Raw genomic sequence first — 22,890 nt, 5'->3', positions numbered from 1 at the left:
TAATTATCTGTGAACATAAATAACATACAAAGTTATAGTAATACTCAGAACAGTGTGTAAAGTGATTTACATTGCTTCTACATATATTGTACATTGTTGTTGGATAAAAAAAAAGCTTTTAGAGAAAACAAATTGCTGAGGTAATAAATAGAATAACAAACTCTATCAGTTATCATAAAATTTATGTCCTGCGTGAAATAATTTTTATTTGTCACTCACTAAAGCTCATGATAAATGAAAATTATTTCACTCGAGACATAAATTTGATAATAACCAGTAACCTGTTTATTATCCTCTATGTAATAACGTAAATGCTGTGTTGTTACAAACTAAAAAGCTTCTACAACAAACCTGTAAAGACTGTGAGGTCTCAAGCTGCTCAGTGCGGACACACTGTACCTCTTGAGCATGTGCCGACTTCAACTCGGACAGTTCCCTCTCGTATTTCAGTTTAATGTTGTCCATTTCAAGTTGTAATTGACCCTCCATTGTGTCTCTGTCCTCCAAAAGCTTGTCTATCTGGTTTTTCAATTCAATTTTCTCCTAAAATTATATAAACAATAACTAAAGAATAATCTTACACCTTGTGAGTTTTACCGGTGACGTGAAGAATAGACAGTAAAATGGATGTTTGCGACTGTAAAACCAGCATTAATGTCTGCAAAAGGTCAAATACAACATAGTTATCTCCATTCTAATTCAATAAATACATTTTTTTTTAAATCTTTGTGTAAATAATGGGTTTTTTGGAAAGAACACAGTGTCGCTACTATCATGTTTCAAGTCATCCATCGTATAAAATAATTATAGCACAAGCAAACTAAAATATAAATTTTTATGTTTAATACAACTGTTGCTCCTCATTTGGTTTATGTATTTTACTGGTGTAATAATGTCAATGCCAACCAATATTACTGATTTCACTTACTCCGAATTTCACTGTGACAACTGGTGCTCAATTACGAGGATTCATAATTGCATTATTTACTGTGAAAATCCTGTCAGCATCATACACGTGATGTCACACAAACGTTTTTAAACAGCATTTATAGGAACACGCATTTTGCTTCAGAAAGGATTCAACAGTGATATTTTAACAGTAAGTATGTCAAAAGAGAAGTAGCATAGGAATATGTAAATAGGCTCGTGGGGAATCCCCAAAATTTCTGAAATGTTATTGCCGGTTTTACCTCCGCAAATGAATACTCGCCCATCAAATTTTTCGTTATATGTAGATTGAATTAGAATTAACTTTTATGCATTGTATTTATAACAATTACCTATAATTAGCTTTTACATGCTGTATTTGTTACATTATCTATAATTAACTTTTATATGCTGTATAGATAACCATTATCTATAATTAACTTTTACATATTATATTCATAACATCGATAATTAACTTTTATGGGCTGCATTCATAACTAGCTTTACATGTATATGCTGTATTCATAATAAATTCCTGTGCAGGGGTGTAACATTCTCTTTGAGAATGGCCAATACAGCACAAATTGAAGTTTAGAGTAAAATTCGGTGTCCGTAAAATTCTGTGATATTTGTATTTGTATTTTTGCACAGTTCTTTACACTGTTTTTGTTTAAACCTTTAATTTTTATATTGATGTTGATCATCACTTTATTTATTTGCATTACCATAGTCTGACACCCAATAGCCGATGTATTTTTCGTGCTGGGGTGTCGTTAAACATTCATTCATTCATTCATTTATTTTAATAAGTTCCTATAATTAACCTTATAATTTGTGTTCATCAAAATTAACTACCATTAACTTGATATGCTGTATTTATAACAAATGTCTATAATTAACTTTACATGCTGTATTTATAACAATTATCTATGATTAACTTTTACATTCTGTATTCATAACAATTATCTGTAATTAATTTTTAGCTTCTGTATTCATAACAAAAATCTTTTTCTATTAATCGCATAATATATCTATTCTTTGTTCAGGGTTTCTAGATTATGGTAGCCCCACTCTCATGGCTAGTGATATTCAATGTTGGGCTAGTAAATAATTATTATTGCTATGCCCGACGGCTAGTGAACTTTTTGGGTCAACTGTTGCAGTTAAGTCTATTTTGTAAATATGAATATTCTGCCCCCATCCCCACCCCTCAATGTTAGTGTTTTTAAGCTATATCTCTCTCTTTAGGTGACATACCAATTTTTACTATTATTTAGTAAAATTGTATTAACTTAAAGTAAAGTAGGGCTAGTGAATTTTTAATTGTGGCTAATAAATTTTTAATTGTGGCTAATAAATTTTAATAATCACTGATCCCATGGCTAGTGGATTTTATAAAAATTCTAGAAGTCCTGCTATGTTACTAGCGACACACTTTGTTATTTTAAGTACTGCAGACAAATGATCTAATGTCAGTTACTGGTTGGTAATCACACATTTCTCCAATAGTTATATTTGATGAAGTTCTCCACGTTCCTAACACATTCCATCCCACATGGTATTACACAGTTCAATGAAACCCCTCAAAAGCAGACTCTCTGTAAAATGGAATTCCCTCAAAAATTTATGTTTTTCGCAGTCCCTTTTCAAATACAAAACAACATAGCCTCTGAAAACAGAATACCCCTTAAAACTGAACCTTTTACTTGGCATGTCTTTAGGAACTTCGGGGTGGGGGTGGAGGTGGGAGCGGGTCCCCCCATACTCAAGGATGACAATGTATGGATTGTTTTTGGTCCCACTCTATAAAGATAACAAGCATTCTGAGAATACTGCTAAAGTAATACATGTACCCTACCGAGCCCAATAAATGTTTGTGTCTCTTAATTTCAAGGGCTGTGAAAAATGGGTAAATTGCTATTAAAGTTAAACTTGATATGTAACAGTACATGATAAAGCTATATATAAAATGTTATCTCAATGTCTTCAGGCATTGCAAAGTAAAAACATTTAGAAAACAAATTTTCATATCTCCTACGGTCAAGAGCCATAATTCTGTGAAAAATGGGTAAACTTGATCTATAACAGAACATGATAAGGCTATACACAAAATTTCAACTCAATATCTTGAGGCATTACAAAACAAAGTCCAGAAATATTTTTTTCCGTATCTCCTAAGTTCAAAGGCCATAACTCTGAAAAATGGGTAAATCCCTATGAAAGTCAAACTTGATCTGTAACAGTACATGGTAAAGCTATACATACAATGTCAGCTAAATAATGTGAAATAAAACATCCGGAAAACTATATGTGAGACAGACAGAGAGGCAGACGAATAGACAGACAGACAGACAAGCAGAAGGACTGGAGATGAAACCTATAGTCCTCTCTGGTTGGACCAGTAGGGGACTAAAAATTAGGCTTGTGTCCCCCTTCCCTCCTACTAGATACTGTGGCCCCTGGCAATTGGGGTTGTGTCCCCCTTCCCTCCTCCCACTAGATACTGTGGCCCCTGGCAATTGATGTTGTGTCCCCTTTCCCTCCTCCTACTAGATACTGTGGCCCCCGGCAATTAAGGTTGTGTCCCCCTTCCCTCCTCCCACTAGATACTGTGGCCCCTGGCAATTGGGGTTGTGTCCCCCTTCCCTCCTCCCACTAGATACTGTGGCCCCTGGCAATTGGGGTTGTGTCCCCCTTCCCTCCTCCCACTAGATACTGTGGCCCCTGGCAATTGGGGTTGTGTCCCCCTTCCCTCCTCCCACTAGATACTGTGGCCCCTGGCAATTGAGGTTGTGTCTCCTTCCCTCCTCCCACTAGATACTGTGGCCCCTGGCAATTGAGGTTGTGTCCCCTTTCCCTCCTCCCACTATATACTGTGGCCCCCCAATTGAGGTTGTGTCCCCTTTCCCTCCTCCCACTAGATACTGTGGCCCCTGGCAATTAAGGTTGTGTCCCCCTTCCCTCCTCCCATTAGATACTGTGGCCCCCGGCAATTAAGGTTGTGTCCCCCCCCCCCCACTTCTCCTACTAGATACTATGGCCCCTGGAAACTGAGGTTGTGTCCCCATTCACTCCTCCCACTAGAGACTGTGCCCCCCCCCCCTAATTGAGGTTGTGTCCAACCTCCTCCCACTAGAGACTGTGGCCCCAGCAATTGAGGTTTTGTCCCCCCTCCTCCCACTAGAGTCTGTGGCCCCCAGCAATTGAGGTTGTGCCCCCCCCCCCCCCCCCCCACCACCTCCAGATATAATTCCTACGGCCTGCTTGGTCCTGTGAGTCTGGTTTAGAACAGGTTCACTGTATGTGATTTGCATAACGAGACAGAAAGCTTACAGAGTTGAGTTTTTCAATGTATGCTTGAAGTTCATCTTTCTGAGTATCAAGCCCTGACAATGCCGACATTTTCTGCAGCTGACATTCTTCAACAGCTAACTGCATCTGTCGGTCCTTTTCCTCTAACTGTCTTCTTATTTCATCCTGCATTTGTGTTATTTGTCTTTCCTGAAGTAAGAACAAATATTTCCACATAAGTACCTTTGTTTGATGCCTAATAGCCCAGGGGACAATATTTCGAAATCTGAGGAAACCGGAAGTCAGTTCACATGGTTTTACCTAGGTAACCAATTGTTCGGTTACGTGAATAACATCTGCATAACCTGTGAGTTAACTGATCAGTTACCTCAAAGTTACACTGAAAGAATATTTTAAATACATATTTTTTTAGCTCAAACATAGAGTTAAAAACAAAATACAAAAGAAAATGTTTTATAAAACGTTAACAATATTGTAAACCGACTAAATATCAGACCCAGTACTGAAACAAAATAAAGATTCTTTTTCTTGTTTTGTGGTGGCCAAGTTGCCTTCACTTTATAATTTTTAACATCTGTAAAATATTATGTCCTTTAGAGATAAAATAGCAGTAGATAATTTATCCGCCCGCAGGGGTCAATGCACATTTCGTTAAAACTTTTGGCTCAACTCACATAGTTTAAACTGGTTGTAAGTTACAACAGTTTGAATATAACGTTGTCAACTGGTTTGCTGTGCATCAAGTATCTAAAAATCAGTCTAAAACATTTGTTGGAATACTAGTCAAACTTTAGGGTCTCAAAATTACAATACTCAACTGTATAATAAACTTCCTGTAATTGTGAAGTTTGCAAGTTTTAATTTCTGAAAGTCTACAGGTCATGACGTAACCAATTTGCAGTTCGCATAAATTTAACTTGAATTAACGGACACGTGAACAGAACGGTGGTTCGCATGAAATATTGTGCCCTGTAGCCAATGCGTAGTTTGGGCTGGGGTGTCGTTAAACATCCATTCATGCCTGAAGTAAGACAAGTATCTGCACTATATATCATCAGGACTAGTTCTGGGTAAGTAGTATATTTCACCATATTATATATCAAACTTCAAAAATTGTAAAAACACAGTAATATCAATGTTTTCAAAACTGTCAATTGGCAAATATGATGAGTGGCAGAAATAGCTTAGCCATATAACAAATATTCCAGTCAAGTATTAATGCTGGTTAATGTAGTCTTGACAAATATGCATTATATTTTGTTTATAGTTACCTATTAAATCACATGCTGCAGTTAATGTGTGAGAGAAAATACGCTGTTGGTTATTATGGGCCGAATGTACAAAGGCCGCTTTTCTCTTACATGCGTATAAACTTATTAAACGTGTGTTTAACAAAAAACAGTATTTTTAAAACAAAATGTTAAATGCACGTCTTTCGTTCCCAAACATGAGTTTAAATGGCCAATTAAATAACAATAGCATTTGTTAAACAAGGGTAAGGGGATGTTTTTGTTCAATTTTAATCATTAAAGTAACGCAGAAATCTTTGTTGCAAGAGATGTAATGGACATTGTCACTATGTCTGAAATCGCTCAACAAGAAACTCATGGTATACAAGAAAGAAGATTACACGTATTCAGGGACCGATTTCATCCACTTGAAGAATGCACAGATTACCATTTTATCGGTAGACTTAGACTTGATAAAGATAGTTTTGTGTACGTACTGGGTAATTAAAATGATCCGTTTGGATATTAACTATCCAACAAGGAGAAACAGTGCATTTGTTAAAGGAGAACCCAAGTCAAATATAAGCCTTATGTGTTGGAAAGATGCATACCCAGACCACCAACACATACTGACACTTTAAGAAACGGAAAATGCGTAGTAATTTTAGAGTTAATAAAAAATGTCATTATTCCTGCTAACTGGGGGCAGCTATTTTGTTTTGTTTTTGTGGCGTCTGGTACTCTGGCTTGGAAGGAATTGACGTCAGCTCCTACCAATTCCTGTATGCACGGTGTAAACAAACGTGGTAATTTAAAACAAGGCTCTTCACTTTGATCAACCTGACTTGTAAAACTTGATAATATAATAAACTATTTAACTAAATATATTTAAATTTGCATTAACAAAACAAAATGGGGTTAGAGTATTTTTCTCTCTAAAAAAACCTAAAGAAAAAATGCATACTATTAGGCCTATTGGTACACTGGATCAAAAACAACCACTCACAATACGTAAGTGGTCAGTTCTGTGATTTTAAATGGGAATGTCTACTTAATCAAGAGTTTTACGAAATTATTTACAGTAATAAACCATGTCAGCTGATAATGTCCATTACTATTTTAGGCGTGGCAGGTTATTTGTTGGAGAACGTTTTAATTTTCTACAGCAATATGGCGACACAAGTCCTGATCCACTACATGCTAATAATGTAAGTGTCTACATTTTCTCCATACCATTAAACAAAGACTGATATTAGGACATGCCATGATGCATCAGACTGGTAACAAATAGGCTATATCATAATACCCTGTGATGTTAATAATACCAGAAGGCCCTACGTATTAATTTTGTGTCTAGACTGCGGAAAATACCATGTCTGGTTACCTACCAAATACACACCTGCCAATCAGGAATCATCAGTGGAGGTAACTAAAAGAATAGACCAATTAACTAAGTAAACACTCTGTTTATTATTTCAGTTATTAGGCTAATGCATGGACGTGACATGATAGGCCTACATCATTTTGACAGTTATTTCTACTTATTTTGTAGCCACTTTTGACAGCGGTGATTTATTTTGTATTGTTAACATGTAACATATACTTATTGCTGGCTTACTGGGATGGATATTATTACAGAACATTGCAATACATGCCCGTTTCATCATCCCACAAAAATCAGGTATATTTGTTTCTTCAGTTCTAAGACTAATTCCTGACATGACGCGCTAAGTATTATGTAACCACCAGCTCGCCAGAAGGCATATTCACTCAGATGGAACAAAATGGCTGGGCCTGTTATATATAATAGCCATCACATTTAACCATTTTATTAATTAAATATACCAATATACTTGTTGATATTAAGCAATAAGGTGCATTATATATCATTGAATATGCCTACCAGTCCAAAAGCCTTGCGTGAGGATAGTCTGGGGCCAAAGTAAAAACACTGTTCGACATACGGCAACAAGATGACAAGTGAGCTAAGATACTAAGTCGGGGTCTCTGCATCTGTAGCGTGATTTCATTTTTGAAATTGGATTAGGTCCAAAATATTACGGCTAACTTCGACTTCTCATTACTGATAATAACTTGGCGAATTTGAGTTCAGCAAAATTAGGGCCTACATGGATAATTACATGGAGATGACGGTACTGATACATCAGCACCATTTTGCTGGGACCTAGTAACACCCTTATGTACAAGGTAAATAATATGATTGTCAAGTAATCTGGAGAAAATTTTCATTTATTCATCCATACTTATTCGTGTGCTACTGTCCAATTCAAACACAGTCCCCGACAAACATCTCATCTGGCTGGCTGTCACTACTGCTTGTGTCACAGTGACATCACACCTTACGACAGTTTTACAATATCACAGTGCTAATATAGCTTCTAAAATCTCTAGCCATGATAGTAGATTGGTTAGTGAGAGACAAGTTGGTGTAGTGGTCTTACACCTACCCACCAAGTTGTTAAACTTGTTTTGAGTGGGAGCCGGTACCACAATGCAAACCCAGTACATACCAATGGCTTAACCACTAAAAAAAGAAAGAAAGAAGTCTTTTATTTAATGACGCACTCAACACATTTTATTTACGGTTATATGGCCTCAGACATATGGTTAAGGACCACACAGATTTTGAGAGGAAACCCACTGTCGCCACTACATGGGCTACTCTTCCGATTAGCAGCAAGGGATCTTTTATTTGCGCTTCCCACAGGCAGGATAGCACAAACCATGGCCTTTGTTGAACCAGTTATGGATCACTGGTCGGTGCAAGTGGTTTACACCTACCCATTGAGCCTTGCGGAGCACTCACTCAGGGTTTTGAGTCGGTATTTGGATTAAAAATCCCATGCCTCAACTGGGATCCGAACCCACTACCTACCAGCCTGTAGACCGATGGCCTGCCACAACGCCACCGAGGGCGGTGGCTTAACCACTACACCCACTGAAGCCAGTGGAGAAATGTTTGATAATTTTCTCTTTTATTGATGTCACATGATCGGAAGAGGTGCACTGGGTATTATGGAAGATCCGTAACCAGTCAGCTGTTGGGATGTTTCCACTAGTCCAATGTATTAGGGCAAAAGTGCCATAGGTAAGAAGTCAGGTTAAGTTTCAAGTAATACTTTTCAAGACAAACACTGCACTCAAGAGAGTGATTACCATGGCACTGACTGCCTCTTGGTGAGCTTTCTCCTGGTCGGACATCTTAGTCTGCCAAATCTGATCCCTTTCTTTGATACTGTCTTCCACATGACTTGCTTCCTTTTGCTCCATTTCTTGCTGAAAAATACATATGATAAAAGTTGTGCTTCAATAAGTCAAACTTCAGTGACTCACAAACTCCAATCTCTCAAACTGATTCCCAGTTCTATGCTGAATTTCTTTATAAATTATTAATAGTAGATTTAAGATATCTTGTTTTTTAAAATTCAAAAACTTTGATCCCTCATTTATTAAAAGGTTTAAAAGAAATGAACCCAGCTTGTAATTTAAGGAATATGAACTTTCAGCCGAGAAGAGCAAATAATGTCTCTCTTGACTGAAACTTTTATGAGCATTATGCTTCAATATATAACAAGCATTTTGAGAGTACTGCTAAAGCAATGGATGTCACCTACCGAGACCAACAATTTTTTGTATCTCCTAAATTCAAGGGCCATAACTCTGAAAAGTGGGTTAATCACTATGAAAGTTAAACTTGGTCATTAACAGTACATGATAAAGCTATATACAAAATTTCACCTCAATATTTTCATAAGTCCGGAATTCTTTTTTTTCATATCTCCTAAGTTCAAGGGCCATAACTCTGTCTAAAATGGGTAAACTGTTATGAAAGTTAAACTTGTAACAGTATATGATAAAGCTATATACAAAATTTTAAGGCCTTCTAAAAAAGAAGTCAGGAAAACCAATTTTCACATTGCCCAAGTTCAAGGGCCATAACTCTGTCAAAAATGCATAAACGCGATGAAAGTCAAATTTTATCTGTAACAGTATATGTGATAAAGCTCTACACAAAATTGCAGCTCAATATCTAAAGGTCTCAGCTGAAAAAAAGTCTGGAAAACACATTTTTACATCTCCTAAGTTTAACGGCCATAAATCCGTTAAAAATGGGTAAATTATCAAGAAAGTTAAACTTGATCTGTAACAGTACATGATGAAGCTATACACAACATTTCAGCTCAATATCTCAAAGCCTTCTAAATAAAACATCCAGAAAACATATGTAGGATGGATGGACAGACGGACGGACGGATGGAGATGAAACCTATAGTCCTCTCCAGCTGGACCGATTGGGGACTACTAAGAGATAATGGCCTGCTAAATGATTGCCACCTGCATCAGATGAATGGCCTCAGTTTTGCCACGCTTTATCTCTTGAATGAGATTCTGCTTCTCGTCTTCTAAACTTTGTTCAGCAGCTAATAACTTCGCTTCCATATCACTTTTTATCTGCTTTTTCTCTTCATTTAACTTTTTTATTATTTCCCGGGATTTATCAAGCTGTTCTTGGCCTGAAAACAGATAATGGATATTTATTACAATAATTATTATATTTTTTATCAAACTTTTCATTTACAATATCAAATAAATCAGTACAAGCAGTCTTGTACTTGCAAAACTGAATCCCTTTTAAACATGTTTATAAATGGAAACACATAATATATTTAATTTTGACTGGGATTAACATGTATGAATAATATAAAATTCAGACAAGACTTCCGCGGAATTAAATGTCTTACCTACCATAAAAGGTTTCAGTGCACTGTGATGAACATCCATAGGTGCAACTATAAACCAAGTTTTACTGACCTAGGACTTATTATAGTTTGTGAGATCTGAACACGAAACTTTCATGTCACCGCCACCTGAAGAATAATTACTTATATATCACCTTTCTTACTTCTTAAAGGCAAGACAAAAATTGTACAAGCAAATAATATTGAACCTTTCCAAGAAAATGAAAGAACAGTTAGACTTGCCCGCTTTCTCTAGTTTGTGCAGCATGTCGTTGAGGTGCGCGACATCCTCCATGGCCTGCTGACACTGCTGCCGTGTGCGCTGCAGGTCCTCGTCCTTCTCAGCAATCTGCTCGTGGAACTGCTGCTTCACCCCAGCTATGGCGATCTCGCGGTCCTTCTCAAGCTGCTCAATCATCTGTCGGGCTTGTTTGATCTGATTCTGCAGTTTACTGGTGTCCGGCGGGGAACTCATTCCTCCCAGCTGTAAATAACATGTGTTAACATCCAGTAATCAAAGCTATTTCCTTTACTCTGTCAATAACGGTGTACTAGAAATGAGTATCTTGGGCGCAGACATCCTCACTCTTCTACAATGCAGTGATTGTTATCAATTTTATTAATTAAAGCATGTGCTCATGACTGTGCCTTGTTAATCAGTTATATACATGTGTTGATTACTGTAAACTGGATTCCTATTGAGCAATAAAAAAAATTGTGGTCAATACACACCTTTATGCATGTTCATGACATGGACATTTTGCAAATAACCAACATTACTGTAAGCACAATCTGAAAAATAATGCATTTGTATAAACTTCACAACTTGAGGTCGGGCGCAAATGACTCAAAATTTATATTCACACATTTTCCCCCAGTTTACAATATACATAATCTTAGTCTTGCAAAGAAGTGCAAGTTTTATCAAAAGTTGAAACCGACACTAGGTGAGGTTTTATTGTTTGTTTTGTTTTAGGGCTATGGATGTAACGGAACAGGTTACAAGCAGACTACCTTGAATTTCTCTGATTCATGTTCCAGAGTCAGCAGTTTCTGTTTGAGGTCATCCTTCTCTTCGGCCACGTGGATGTTCTTCTCCTTCAGATTCTTGATGGTTTCCTTGCACCGACTCAATAAACCTTCCAAACGCTTCACCTGTAAAGTGACATTTCTCACATTTCACACTCACATATGATGGTGCATATGAAAGATCCTTTGCTCCTAACAGAAAAATGTTTCCTCTCTAAGACTATATGTCAAAATTACCAAATGTCTGACATTCAATAGTCGATGATTAATAAATGTGCTCTACTGGTGTCGTTAAATAAAACAAACTTTATTTTACACTCACATATTCATGCACACAGACTCCTATATTATATTAGATGGCTTTGTAGGTTTTCATTTTAAATAGAAGATGTTTTTGGTTTGGGTTTTTCCATCACCCAATAACGTACAATATGAACTGTTAAGGGTAGAACCATTTCACCAACAGAAGATATGAAGAGGATGCCAGATAAATGCAGGAATGCACACAAAAATGAAGCTAACATTTTATTCCATCCATTGAACAGCAATTAATAATGTTGGGTTAATTACACAGTTTGTTCAAGGTTAAAGCAAATCCAGTATTTTGGAACACAATTAGTATGCTATGTTATGCTATTACATTCAGCGTTAAAATGAAACAAAAGTATAACATGGCTTTTATAACTGTTATTTAGCAATAAAAGTAGAACTACTTTACAGTATGTTTGACTGTGTCTGCTACAATATGACTACTTGATATGCATGGCAGAAACATTAAAGCACTCACTTCCAAATAAGGAGTATATTCTTCAGCCTCAAACAAAACTTGAAGTGCACAATTCCTGTACAAACAAATACACGAATTTGCTACATAATTATTATTACCTTTTCATTCAAGTGGTCTACCTCAGTGCCATGTTTTTGTGAACTCTTTGGTGTGGAAGTCTTAATTTTGGAAATCAGCTTTTCTTGCAGTTCTGGAGGCACAGCTTTGCCTTGTTTTAGTAGATCCACCTGCAATAATAAGAGTTTTAATGTACTTAAATCCCTGGGATTATGACATCATCATCAGACATCAGATTTTAGGTCTAGGTAGCAAAGGCTTTTATTATTCTGCAGTTTAAAGTTCCTAATTGTATACTGTATATACTCTATGACGTAATTAGCGTATATATGATCTATCTATTGCTGTACTTTTATCATAATTGAGGAATTTACTACAAAATACTATGGTATCGATTCGTCCCCGGGGGTGGAAAAGCTGTGATATTTAGGCTGTATTCACAAAACCTCATAAGTTTTAGTTTTGCACGTAAACAAATCTATGAATGAAAAATTATTTATATTAATACACAGAGTACAAATAGTATATTCAAAATATACATGTCATACAATTCATTTCCAAAATATAAATAAACTTCATTTTTTTTCGTCCATTTTTCGCAGTGACAGTGAAATAAATGCCAAAAACAATGTAAACATTAGACAAGTGTACATGCTTATCAAAAACATAAATATATGATGTTTTGTGAATTTAACCCGCCGTGGTAATACGGACACGACAAGTGCCATAACATCTTTAATCCTACCAACACAATGACGCCTTATGACATCATGAAAAATTCAGTCCAGGTCGTCATTCCAGATCAGACACAAAGATGTTAAGGGGGTCGCTTTATTTATTGGTATACTTTATATATGAACGTTATGTTTAGTTTAACATATATATCAAACACTACTGTCACTTTGTTTTGTAGCATTTAAAAAGCTGCTGAATAGACTCGAATTGATCATCGATTTAAAATACTTATTAAAATTTTATATAGACCAAGTAAAGTATGCATGACATATTGAGTAACTGATCAAAGGTACCTATGCCCACCACACTCCAAAAAACAACTTTGATTGAGGCTATTAACAAAAACAATTTAAGAATTGTGTAGATCCGCAGAAAATTGTCATTCCTGAGATAAAGATTTAAGTTGTGCAATAAAATCATCTCTATACGTGTGCAATGTTCAAACGAAAAAATCTTTGTGTATGTGTTAAATGTTTGTGGCAAGGGTCTATTTTAATGTGGGTTTTTTGTGGGGGGTTTTCGGGGGGGGGGGGGGGAGACTTTTCTTAATTATTTGTGCACTAAATGTGTGTGCATCTCTTATACAGTTACATACATACTGCTGTGCATAAATTAGCATGGCAATGAAATTCAACCTCTTTTTTACTGTAGTTACAGAGTATCAATTCTGGGGACAATTTGTATATATATTCATGAGACACACGGTCTCTCACTAGATTGCTTTTTGTTTCCAACACTGAACCAGTCAAACTGTCTGCATGCACGTGCCCTCCTGAACACAACATTGGTGGCCATGCAAGTGACTGTATTTTGAGGCCTGTGGATTGCTATTGTCTGTTGTTCTCTTACGGAAAAGACACAAATTTCCTAGTCTATCTTAATTTGCATAGTAAGTTTATTAACCTGCATGTGTAGCACTTTAATGTATTCCTCCTTCTCCTCTAGAATAAAATTGTAGTTTTCCTCCAAGTCTCTTTTAGCAGCCTGGTCCAACTGAATCTGCTCTTTCAGTTCCGAGATGCGACGAAAGGCACGGTCCTGGCTTTGAGCAAGTGCATTCTAAAACAAAGCAAATTTGTAAAAAGGACACTGTTCACATGCACAAACACAGTATACTGCAAAATGATGGTACACTATAATTTTAATTCCTGCTGCATTTAATCTTATGAAAGAAAGAATACATAATGAATGTTATTAAGGACTTTTTTCACCTTAGGGGTGGGACACATACCAGTGGTAAATCGTTCGACTGAGGCGCTGTTGGTCTAGGATCGATCCCCGTCGGTGGCCCATTGGGCTATTTCTCATTTCAGTGCACCACGACTGGTATATCAAAGGCCATGGTATGTGCTATCCTGTCTGTAGGATGGTGGATATGAAAGATCTATTGCTACTAATAAAATAAATGCAGCAGGTTTCCTCTCTAAGACTATATATCAGAATTACCAAATGCTTGACATCCAATAGCTGATGATTACTAAATTAATGTGCTCAAGTAAATAAAACAAATGTTAATTTTTTTCACCATAAGATACAAATAAGGTCTATAGATGGGTTTTTTAAATAATAAATTAAAAACAAAACATTACAATTGTACTGTGTGACTCACACTATTCATAAAATTATTTAATTGATCCAATAATGCTTTAAAAGAAAACCAAAACATTATGCTACTAATAATATCTTTATCACAAGATCTAGTAGTTACAAATTACTGATCAAAGATATAAATCAATAAATAACTTTTAAATGGAAAAAATGCTGATGACATTATAACAGTCTGCTTTCCAGGTACCTTGATTTTTTCTCTTTCTTGAATCATATCTTTATACACAGTGGCAAGCTGTAACAAAGGTAAATCAGTACATCAGTAAAACACTACACAAATATAATGTGTGCAAACTAGCACATTAAAAGCCTATATATTTATTTATATAAACACCCACACACAATGTTCCAACCAAGCATTCAGCCACCTTCGAGAATGTTCATGTCCCTTTATAATTTACATAATCTATTTAAAACAGAAGTGTTTATAATTTTGTATGCAATAAAATATACCATGAAATTATCTGCTTAACATACTGCAAAACAAAGTATTAAATATTTATTTTAATTTTACTGAATCAATTATAATTTGCACACACGTAACAGAGGAAATGTTGTTCCATCCCTTGTCCAACCACCACAGAGGTATATCAACATCAAGTGTTATAACGCAAAGCAATCATTGTCTGAGGTGGCTTTCACTTGACTGTACAATGGCCCAAAGGCAATGATGTGACCGAGTTATCGGTGATTGGGGAGTCGTCAACTGAACTGACACTACATTATAATGGATGATTCACAATTTCTTCATTGCACCTAAATATATGTGAATGTAATTCTCAACATCCAAGAGTGTTAATTACATTGATTTCCCTTTGATAGGGCTGACATAGGTGTGCGAGAGAAGGCTAGTGTTTGACCCAAGTGTTGTATATAATAGAATATTATTGGCTCAAACGCGGAAGAGTCTAACCTACTGCTATGCTTGAACCAAGAACAAAGTCTCGAATTTGCATTGAACAACACTTGGGTCGAACACTAGCCTTCTATATATATATAAATTGTATGTTATTTGTTTTACATTATTCGGGCATGATAAAAAAATTCATTCGCAAACTGTGAAACAGATGATTTTTGTTTCTTTACCAAATGAATGTAAAAGAAATAACAAACAATCCTTATAATTAAATTTAAAACATACTTACTACTAAAGAAATAACACTCAATAAGACAAAATACCAATATAAAGTGACGTCATCAGATATGACATTCCCTGACAACATAATTTTTAAGTTCATCAAGATATGAACAAACTGACGTTGCTACGACGGGACCAATGAGACGTTATATTGTAATGAATTTAATTATACATATATACTATTACATGTAACACTCTTAACCTTCTGACTACTGCAGGAGAGATATCTCGCTCAACATCAAGCAAGTTGACATACTGTACCCTGTATACAGTGCATTCCCCAATTCATACTTCCCACCATTTTGCACACAGCACTCACCGGAAATAATAATAGAACAGGAAATTGATTAATTGAGAGTATGACAGCTTTACTTTTTTGTTTTTCAATGGAAAATACCTGGCAATTTTTCATTGAAAAAGTGGTTTTTGGCAATTATTTTTGCTTGACAACAATGGCGGAATGTCGCAGTCATTTTCAGGAATTGATAGCTGATTGTGACAGCTAATTTGATAATAAATTTGACCGTTATACCAATAATGGGCAAAAATACTGGACATTTGGCCACAAATACCCGTAAGTACACGCAACTTTTAATTAACAATAACTAATCTAAAATTTAAAAATTAGAAAAACCCATGAAAATAATACTTACCAATTCAAATATAAACTTTATTTTATGTATTTATAAAAGTTTTAAGTGAAAATATGTGAGTAAAAGTTATAAATTTGTACCCACTCAATGTGGTTTCTGTCAAAAATTAATCCAGTAGTCACAAGATAAATAATAATCTAAATGTTTGTAAAACAAATAACACTGTAAAGCATTAAATCTGAATTATAAAATACTAGCATATTCAAGTTTTAACAAAATTGTTTATTTATGCACCAATAAATCTCTTATTTTAACAGTATTTCACAATTCAGAAAATGTCCTCATTTTTAGAAGTGATAATTTAATCATAAACTTTTATCCTCATTTGTCTCATGTTTTTCTGCCTTACTGATGAAGAAAGTGAATCTAAAGTCTACTAAGTTGTTTAATTTTCAGACTACTTGCTAGAAATTTATGCTTCTCAATTTGCAACATTTGATTTTAAATTAAACTGTGAGAAGCAAACATTGTTTCGCTCCACAAAATAATTTTTTATCTTTGTATTATTTTAATGGATTTTATTATATGTAAATATTCAACCTATGATGAAGAACAAAACCTACATATGGGGAAATTTTAATTGTAAAGTTTAAAAAGTCATAAATGAGTGACCATACCTCTAAAAATTTAGTTTTGTACTTGATGGCTCGCCGTTCATACTTCTTGATGTACGTGTACAAATCTTCTTTGCTGATTGAGTCGAGGCTGTCTGGCGACTCCTCCACCTCACTTTCGACATCCGACGGAATGTACTGTGGCTGGGCAAAGCTGATGGGGTTTTGATAGAATGAGCTGTCACTGGCTACTGAACTGAATGATGATGTCCGAGACCGTGATGTAGTTGGAGTTGTATCAGAAACAGTCTTTAAAAAACACACAATTTAATCAGATTCCAAACAGAAACTATTAACAATTAAAAATAACCAGAATGTCTACATATATAATTATCTCATTTGACGCTAACCGTATGTCATTAAAAGTAGGTTGTGGTGACCTAGTTATGGAATGCAACACACCACCATCCCAAGTTGTACGTGCATACAGTTTGATGACCCTATATGAATTGAAAAGGAAGATACAGCCCTCACAAGGATTTCCTTTAAATATGTTTAATGTGCAAAAACGTGTTGAATGTAGGTCACAGTGATCTAGTTATGGTACATGATACACCGCCATTCCAAGTTGTATTTGCATGCAATGTTTGAGGATCCTATATGAATTTCGGAAATGAAAAGTTTACGGACAGACGGATAGACGGACGTATGACTAGACCATACATGTATACAAAGATTAAGTGAGACACAGACATGACTAAAAAGTGAGAATGTTACAAGATGACAACATACAAGTCAGTGTCTTCATGTCTATTGTGTGATTCTGTTTTTGAAATTGGGTTAGTCAAACATATTATGACAATTACCACTTCTCACTACTGCTAACAATTCAGCAACTTGAGCCAACTTTGGGACGGGGGTGGGAGCCATTCATTGGCTACATTAATTCCTGCATTCAGTTAAGACTTGTGAAATGAATATAAGGAGAAAAAAATATTACAAAGTGTGAAAATAGCATTATCAAGACTACTTTTCACATCTAACTTTATCCATTACATTTCTCTTACTTTAAGTCATGCAAGTGTGTAAGAACAACATTCAAGGACTGTTATACATTGGCGTAGCCAGGAGGACTATGCCCACCCACCCCAGTCAGACATTTTTTCTCCCCACCACTTTTTAAAAATTTGCCTGAGTTAGTGATAATATGGAAATGATATTTTTTCAAGATGGTCACCACTTACTAATATAACTGCCAAATGCCATTTTATTTTACACTTTTATATACATGTACATTATAAAAGTTTAAAGTTTGTTTTGATGAAAGACACCACTAGAGCACTGATTTATTAGTCATCGGCTATTGAATGTCATACATTTGGTAATTTTGACATATAGTCTTAGAGAGGAAACACACTAAATTTTTCCATTAGTAGCATGGGACCTTTTATATGCACCATCCCACAGACAGAATAGCACAGCCTTTGATATATCAGTTGTGGTGCACAGGCTGGAGTGAGAAGTAACCCAGTGGTTCTACTAATGGGGATCGATCCCAGACTGACAGCACATCAGGCGAACACTTTACCACTGGGCTATGTCCCCCCCCCCCCCCCATAACACAAATGATAGACCGTGGATGCCCCTCACCAGCCAGTATAAACAGCTGATTACACCAGCACTGTTACCTCATACTGTGAGTCATCTGGTTCCTCCATCAGTGAAACATCCACAAGCTGATCAGTGGGGACCTCCTCCCCGGATACAGCCGACGCCTCCTGAGATGCAGCCCGAGCCTGTGGACCATCTCCACCCCCTCTGTCCGTGTCAGCCTCATGGTCCTTACTGTCTGAGACAGGAACATCCGCATCAGACTGAAATAGTCAAAAACACATATCAAGCAATGTTTCCAGATGTTTCAACAAATAACATGTAATCCCTGACAACATATGGTATCTGCAATCCATAGACATTTAATACACATTAAAAATAAAAACAATCAACGGCATTCTGTATTCAAAATTAATATGTTAAATAAGTTCAACAAAGTTTAGGTCACAGCCACGTGGTTACATGTACTGAGCACTACAAACTAAGTAGTGGTAAGGTCTGGATTCGAACTCCAAACTATCCATTCCATGAAAGAATCACTGCTAAGTTTTATGGCTGGCACACGTAAACTTTACAGCCATTCTGCAAATCAACATTACAGTAGTCGTAACTGCCCCTTTAATGATTAAGATCTTCTATGAGAAGAGGGGTGGAATGTAACCCAGTGGTAAAGCACTCGCTTGATGCACGGTCGTTTTGGGATTGATCCCCATCAGTAGGACCATTGGGCTATTTCTCGTTACAGTAAGAGCAGCAAAAGTAAAGTTTGTTTTATTTAACGACACCGCTAGAGCACATTGATTTTTTATCTTATCATCGGCTATTGGACGTCAAACATATGGTCATTCTGACACTGTTTTTTAGAGGAAACCCGCTGTCGCCACATAGGCTACTCTTTTACGACAGGCAGCAAGGGATCTTTTATTTGCACTTCCCACAGGCAGGATAGCACAAACCATGGCCTTTGTTGAACCAGTTATGGATCACTGGTCGGTGCAAGTGATTTACACCTACCCATTAAGCCTTGTGGAGCACTCACTCAGGGTTTGGAGTCGGTATCTGGATTAAAAATCCCATGCCTCGACTGGGATCGAACCCAGTACCTACCAGCCTGTAGACCGATGGCCTGCCACGACACCACCGAGGCCGGTAGAAAGAGCAGCAAGACTGGTTTATCAAAGGCTGTGTTATGTGCTATGCTGTTTGTGGGATGGTGCATATAAAAGATCCCTTGCTAATAATGAAAAAATGTAGTTGCTTTCCTCTCTAACACTATGTCAAAATTACCATGTGCTCTAGTGGTGTCATTAAATAAAACAAACTTTAACTTTTTTCTTTACGAAGATGTGTCAATCAGTTAAATTTCTGGCTATTTGGAACATATTGGATGTATTCAATGTTATAGGACATCCATAAACTAAATTTGTTTATTTTCTAGGCGATAATCGACAAATACATAAGACATGAGTTATATCCCATATTTTCGTGTAAAGGCTGTATGACCTAGAATGTTTTTCATCAGACACAGAGTTTCATAAATGTTATTATGTTTATATTAGATCTATTTTTACACAAAGAGTTTGTATCCTTTTCAGAAATGATCAAATCATCATCTAACTGCCATTTGGCATCTACGTTAGTGGCTTACAACTGCCTCATATCAATTGTAAATTTTCACTGTAATTTATGCCACATCATGGAACAGACTGGCGATCGTAGAAGAAAGTTACAGTCGTGATGGTAGGTATTTACGATGATAGTAGTGCTAGGAATGCTTCGTGGAATGAGACCCAGGCTGTAGCCAAGCACTCCAACCACTCGGCCTAAGCCTAAGTACTCTGGTGGTAAGAGAACTTGACGGGAGATTTGGACAATATCACATTTGGACAGTTATCACACCCTCTAACCATCAGAGCTCTGATAAAAAAAAAAAAATGTCACATATTAATCACAAATACACACTACAGGAAAAAACCTGTCAGCAAATATTAATTCAACTCAAACATTATTGAAAGGGGTTTTCTTCCTGTAGTGAGTGTATTAGTGATTAATATGTGAAATTATTTTTATTAAGGAGCTAAAATATTATCGATGTAAAGGTATTTAAAGTCAAACATAGGATCATTGTTGTATTAGAGTGGGAATCGAGATGAGTTCGACCCGTAGCCCCTTTTCAATGGTTAGGGGTTAGGTTTAATTTTAGGGTTAATATTGAGGCTTTGATGTAGAGGGGTATAGGTCGAACTCTTTCCTGGGAATCTTTGTAACTGTTTGGTAGGCAGAGATATGATATAGACTGGTCTCTGATGGTTAGAGGGTGTGTCCAAATGCATAGCTCTTGTACTGTCAGAGTACTGGGCTATCTTGGAATATAAATTATTTCTTGCCGTGGACATTTCCTTAATTGCAGAGGTTGTTACATTGGATACGCTACCTATTATACGATAAAAAGTATTTATTTCCTTTTAGCATCACGACTTTAGTGACGGTCATTGTATACCTTCGTTATTGCCTCAACTGCTGATCTCAAAGCTAGTGGACTCTGTGCAACTCCTTGCTCGAATTTTTTTCTCAGGTTTTTAAACATGGTGTTCTACCTGTTATATAGTCAGACCTAACGGCTGTCATTCATATATCGGTATACATATTGGATAATCGAATACCGGCCACGTATTCCGGGTTCATTATTACTAACATATCGGCTAAAAGTGTACTCTACGTTTTATCTGGAAAAGGATTCTTTTTACTGTGGTTTTAACTACAATTTACCAGGAGTTTGAGTTAGATCTACTAATATTTTAGGGATTTATAAATGGACAACATAATATATTTCTGACATTATAATTTATACACCTCTGAATGTGTGTTATTTCTTTCGTTTTCATATGATTTTATGTATATATTTTATACCACTTCCGCTCTGTGAATTTCCGGTTGGTTGGTAACTAGGTTTTTCAGGCCATAAGTTGCAGAGCATTTTAATCAAAATTATTTTCGTGCTAATTTTTTTAGTGTGTATGTATTTATGTATTTATGTATGCATGTATGTATGTGTGTATGTGTGTATGAGTGTATGTGTGTGTGTGTGTGTGTGTGTGTGTGTGTATCTATCTATGCATGCATACATACATACGTACGTACGTGCGTGCGTGCGTGCGTGCATACGTGCATACATGCATGCATGCATACATATTACATAGAGATATTCAAAATATAAAAATACATATATAGCCAGTGCCAGGTATGTCCACATCTGCATGTAAGTCAAACGTTGCCAAGCCATGGGGCCTTTGCACCGCGTGGTTGTTGGACCGGTACGAATATGGTCGTCTAACGATCGTTTTATTTTTGTGGAACGTAGTTGGTCTGATTGGTAGCGTTCCGGCTCAACAACTGCGGGCGATTGGGTGCCACAGGTTCGGGTCTCGGTAACGGCATGAGGAAATTTGTGAAGGCAATAAAGGATTTTAATATCCCCTGTGCCAGTGCGTCATTGTATATATGTATGTTTACGTTAAAACCCAACAAACATACAATAGAGATATTCAAAATATAATAATACATGTATACATGCATACTAGCCCGAGTACTCTGACTGTAAGAGCATACAAATTCTAAAAATATCGGGCGAGTCTATTTTAGTGGCCGCAGTACAGTGAACCATACCAATACGTACGGAATGGGTTATCAGTCTTCAGTTTTACATTACGAATTATTTATTTTATAAAATTTTAATTAGATTGGTCAAAAAACCTGCCTCAACCAAATAAATTTGGCTGCAAAAACAATGAGGGACATCAAAATTATACCTGCGCTTAACGCGTGTGATTTTGAGGTTGGGCAGGATAACATTCACTGGATAGAAAAATCACTGGCATGATTCTGCAAGTAAGGTTTTGATTGGTGAACATGGGCTCCAACTGGCTGCTGTTAGATCCACATGTAATAGTGGAGCTAATTTTAATTAGATTGTTGGATGAGGTACTTAAATTTAAACTAAGGTCGGGAAAGGGTAATGTCCACCCTGATTTAGGACTAGGAACTAACACTGTTAACCTAACTGGTGACACTAACCTTCTAACATCCGCTGAAAAATCATTACTGGACGGGTCTGAATTTTGTTCCCACCCCAACCAAAAACAGGCTTAGAGGCTAAACTTGACAATGGTGTAATGGATACGGCAGTTTTGACCACAAAATGAAACTGGCGGACGACTATTTTCGGCATTCAACTGGAGAAAAAAATCCCATTCACGAAAAACTCCAGCTGGTTACCCCCAAACTCTAGTGTAAATCCTGAAATCATTAAAGCTCATAAAATGATAGTGGAAAAAGTTGGTGATATGACAGTTTACACAAATCAGTAAAATCTTTCTGTCATGGAACGTCGTGCTCTCACCAAACTACCCCTGCGCGTGTTGTAACCTCACCGTGGTGCAGGGGTGTAACATTCTCTTTGAGAATGGCCAATACAGCACAAATTGAAATTT

At 36.4% G+C, this 22,890-nt stretch overlaps 1 protein-coding gene across 2 annotated transcripts in view; it reads right to left on the bottom strand.

The window, feature by feature from the left end:
- The window catches only part of LOC121380665 (golgin subfamily A member 4-like), a 47,413-nt gene extending 26,339 nt beyond the window's left edge, over nt 1–21,074 (bottom strand). For both annotated transcript variants that reach the window (XM_041509597.1, XM_041509596.1), the window contains exons 1-12: nt 20,901–21,074; nt 18,478–18,663; nt 16,853–17,098; nt 14,632–14,679; nt 13,740–13,895; nt 12,143–12,271; nt 11,243–11,383; nt 10,472–10,712; nt 9,825–10,003; nt 8,646–8,765; nt 4,261–4,428; nt 352–543 (exon numbers count right to left, since the gene is read on the bottom strand). In XM_041509597.1, the coding sequence (XP_041365531.1) occupies nt 352–543; nt 4,261–4,428; nt 8,646–8,765; nt 9,825–10,003; nt 10,472–10,712; nt 11,243–11,383; nt 12,143–12,271; nt 13,740–13,895; nt 14,632–14,679; nt 16,853–17,098; nt 18,478–18,663; nt 20,901–20,987 (1,893 nt within the window). In that variant the 5' untranslated portion in view covers nt 20,988–21,074. The remainder of the gene's footprint in view (nt 1–351; nt 544–4,260; nt 4,429–8,645; nt 8,766–9,824; nt 10,004–10,471; nt 10,713–11,242; nt 11,384–12,142; nt 12,272–13,739; nt 13,896–14,631; nt 14,680–16,852; nt 17,099–18,477; nt 18,664–20,900) is intronic.
- Between the last annotated feature and the right edge of the window lie 1,816 nt (nt 21,075–22,890).

This window comes from Gigantopelta aegis, chromosome 9 (assembly GCF_016097555.1).
Source record: "Gigantopelta aegis isolate Gae_Host chromosome 9, Gae_host_genome, whole genome shotgun sequence".
Taxonomy (NCBI): Eukaryota; Metazoa; Mollusca; class Gastropoda; order Neomphalida; family Peltospiridae; genus Gigantopelta; species Gigantopelta aegis.
The sequence above is the reverse complement of the archived record's forward strand: the minus strand, read 5'-3'. Positions and strand labels throughout refer to the sequence as shown.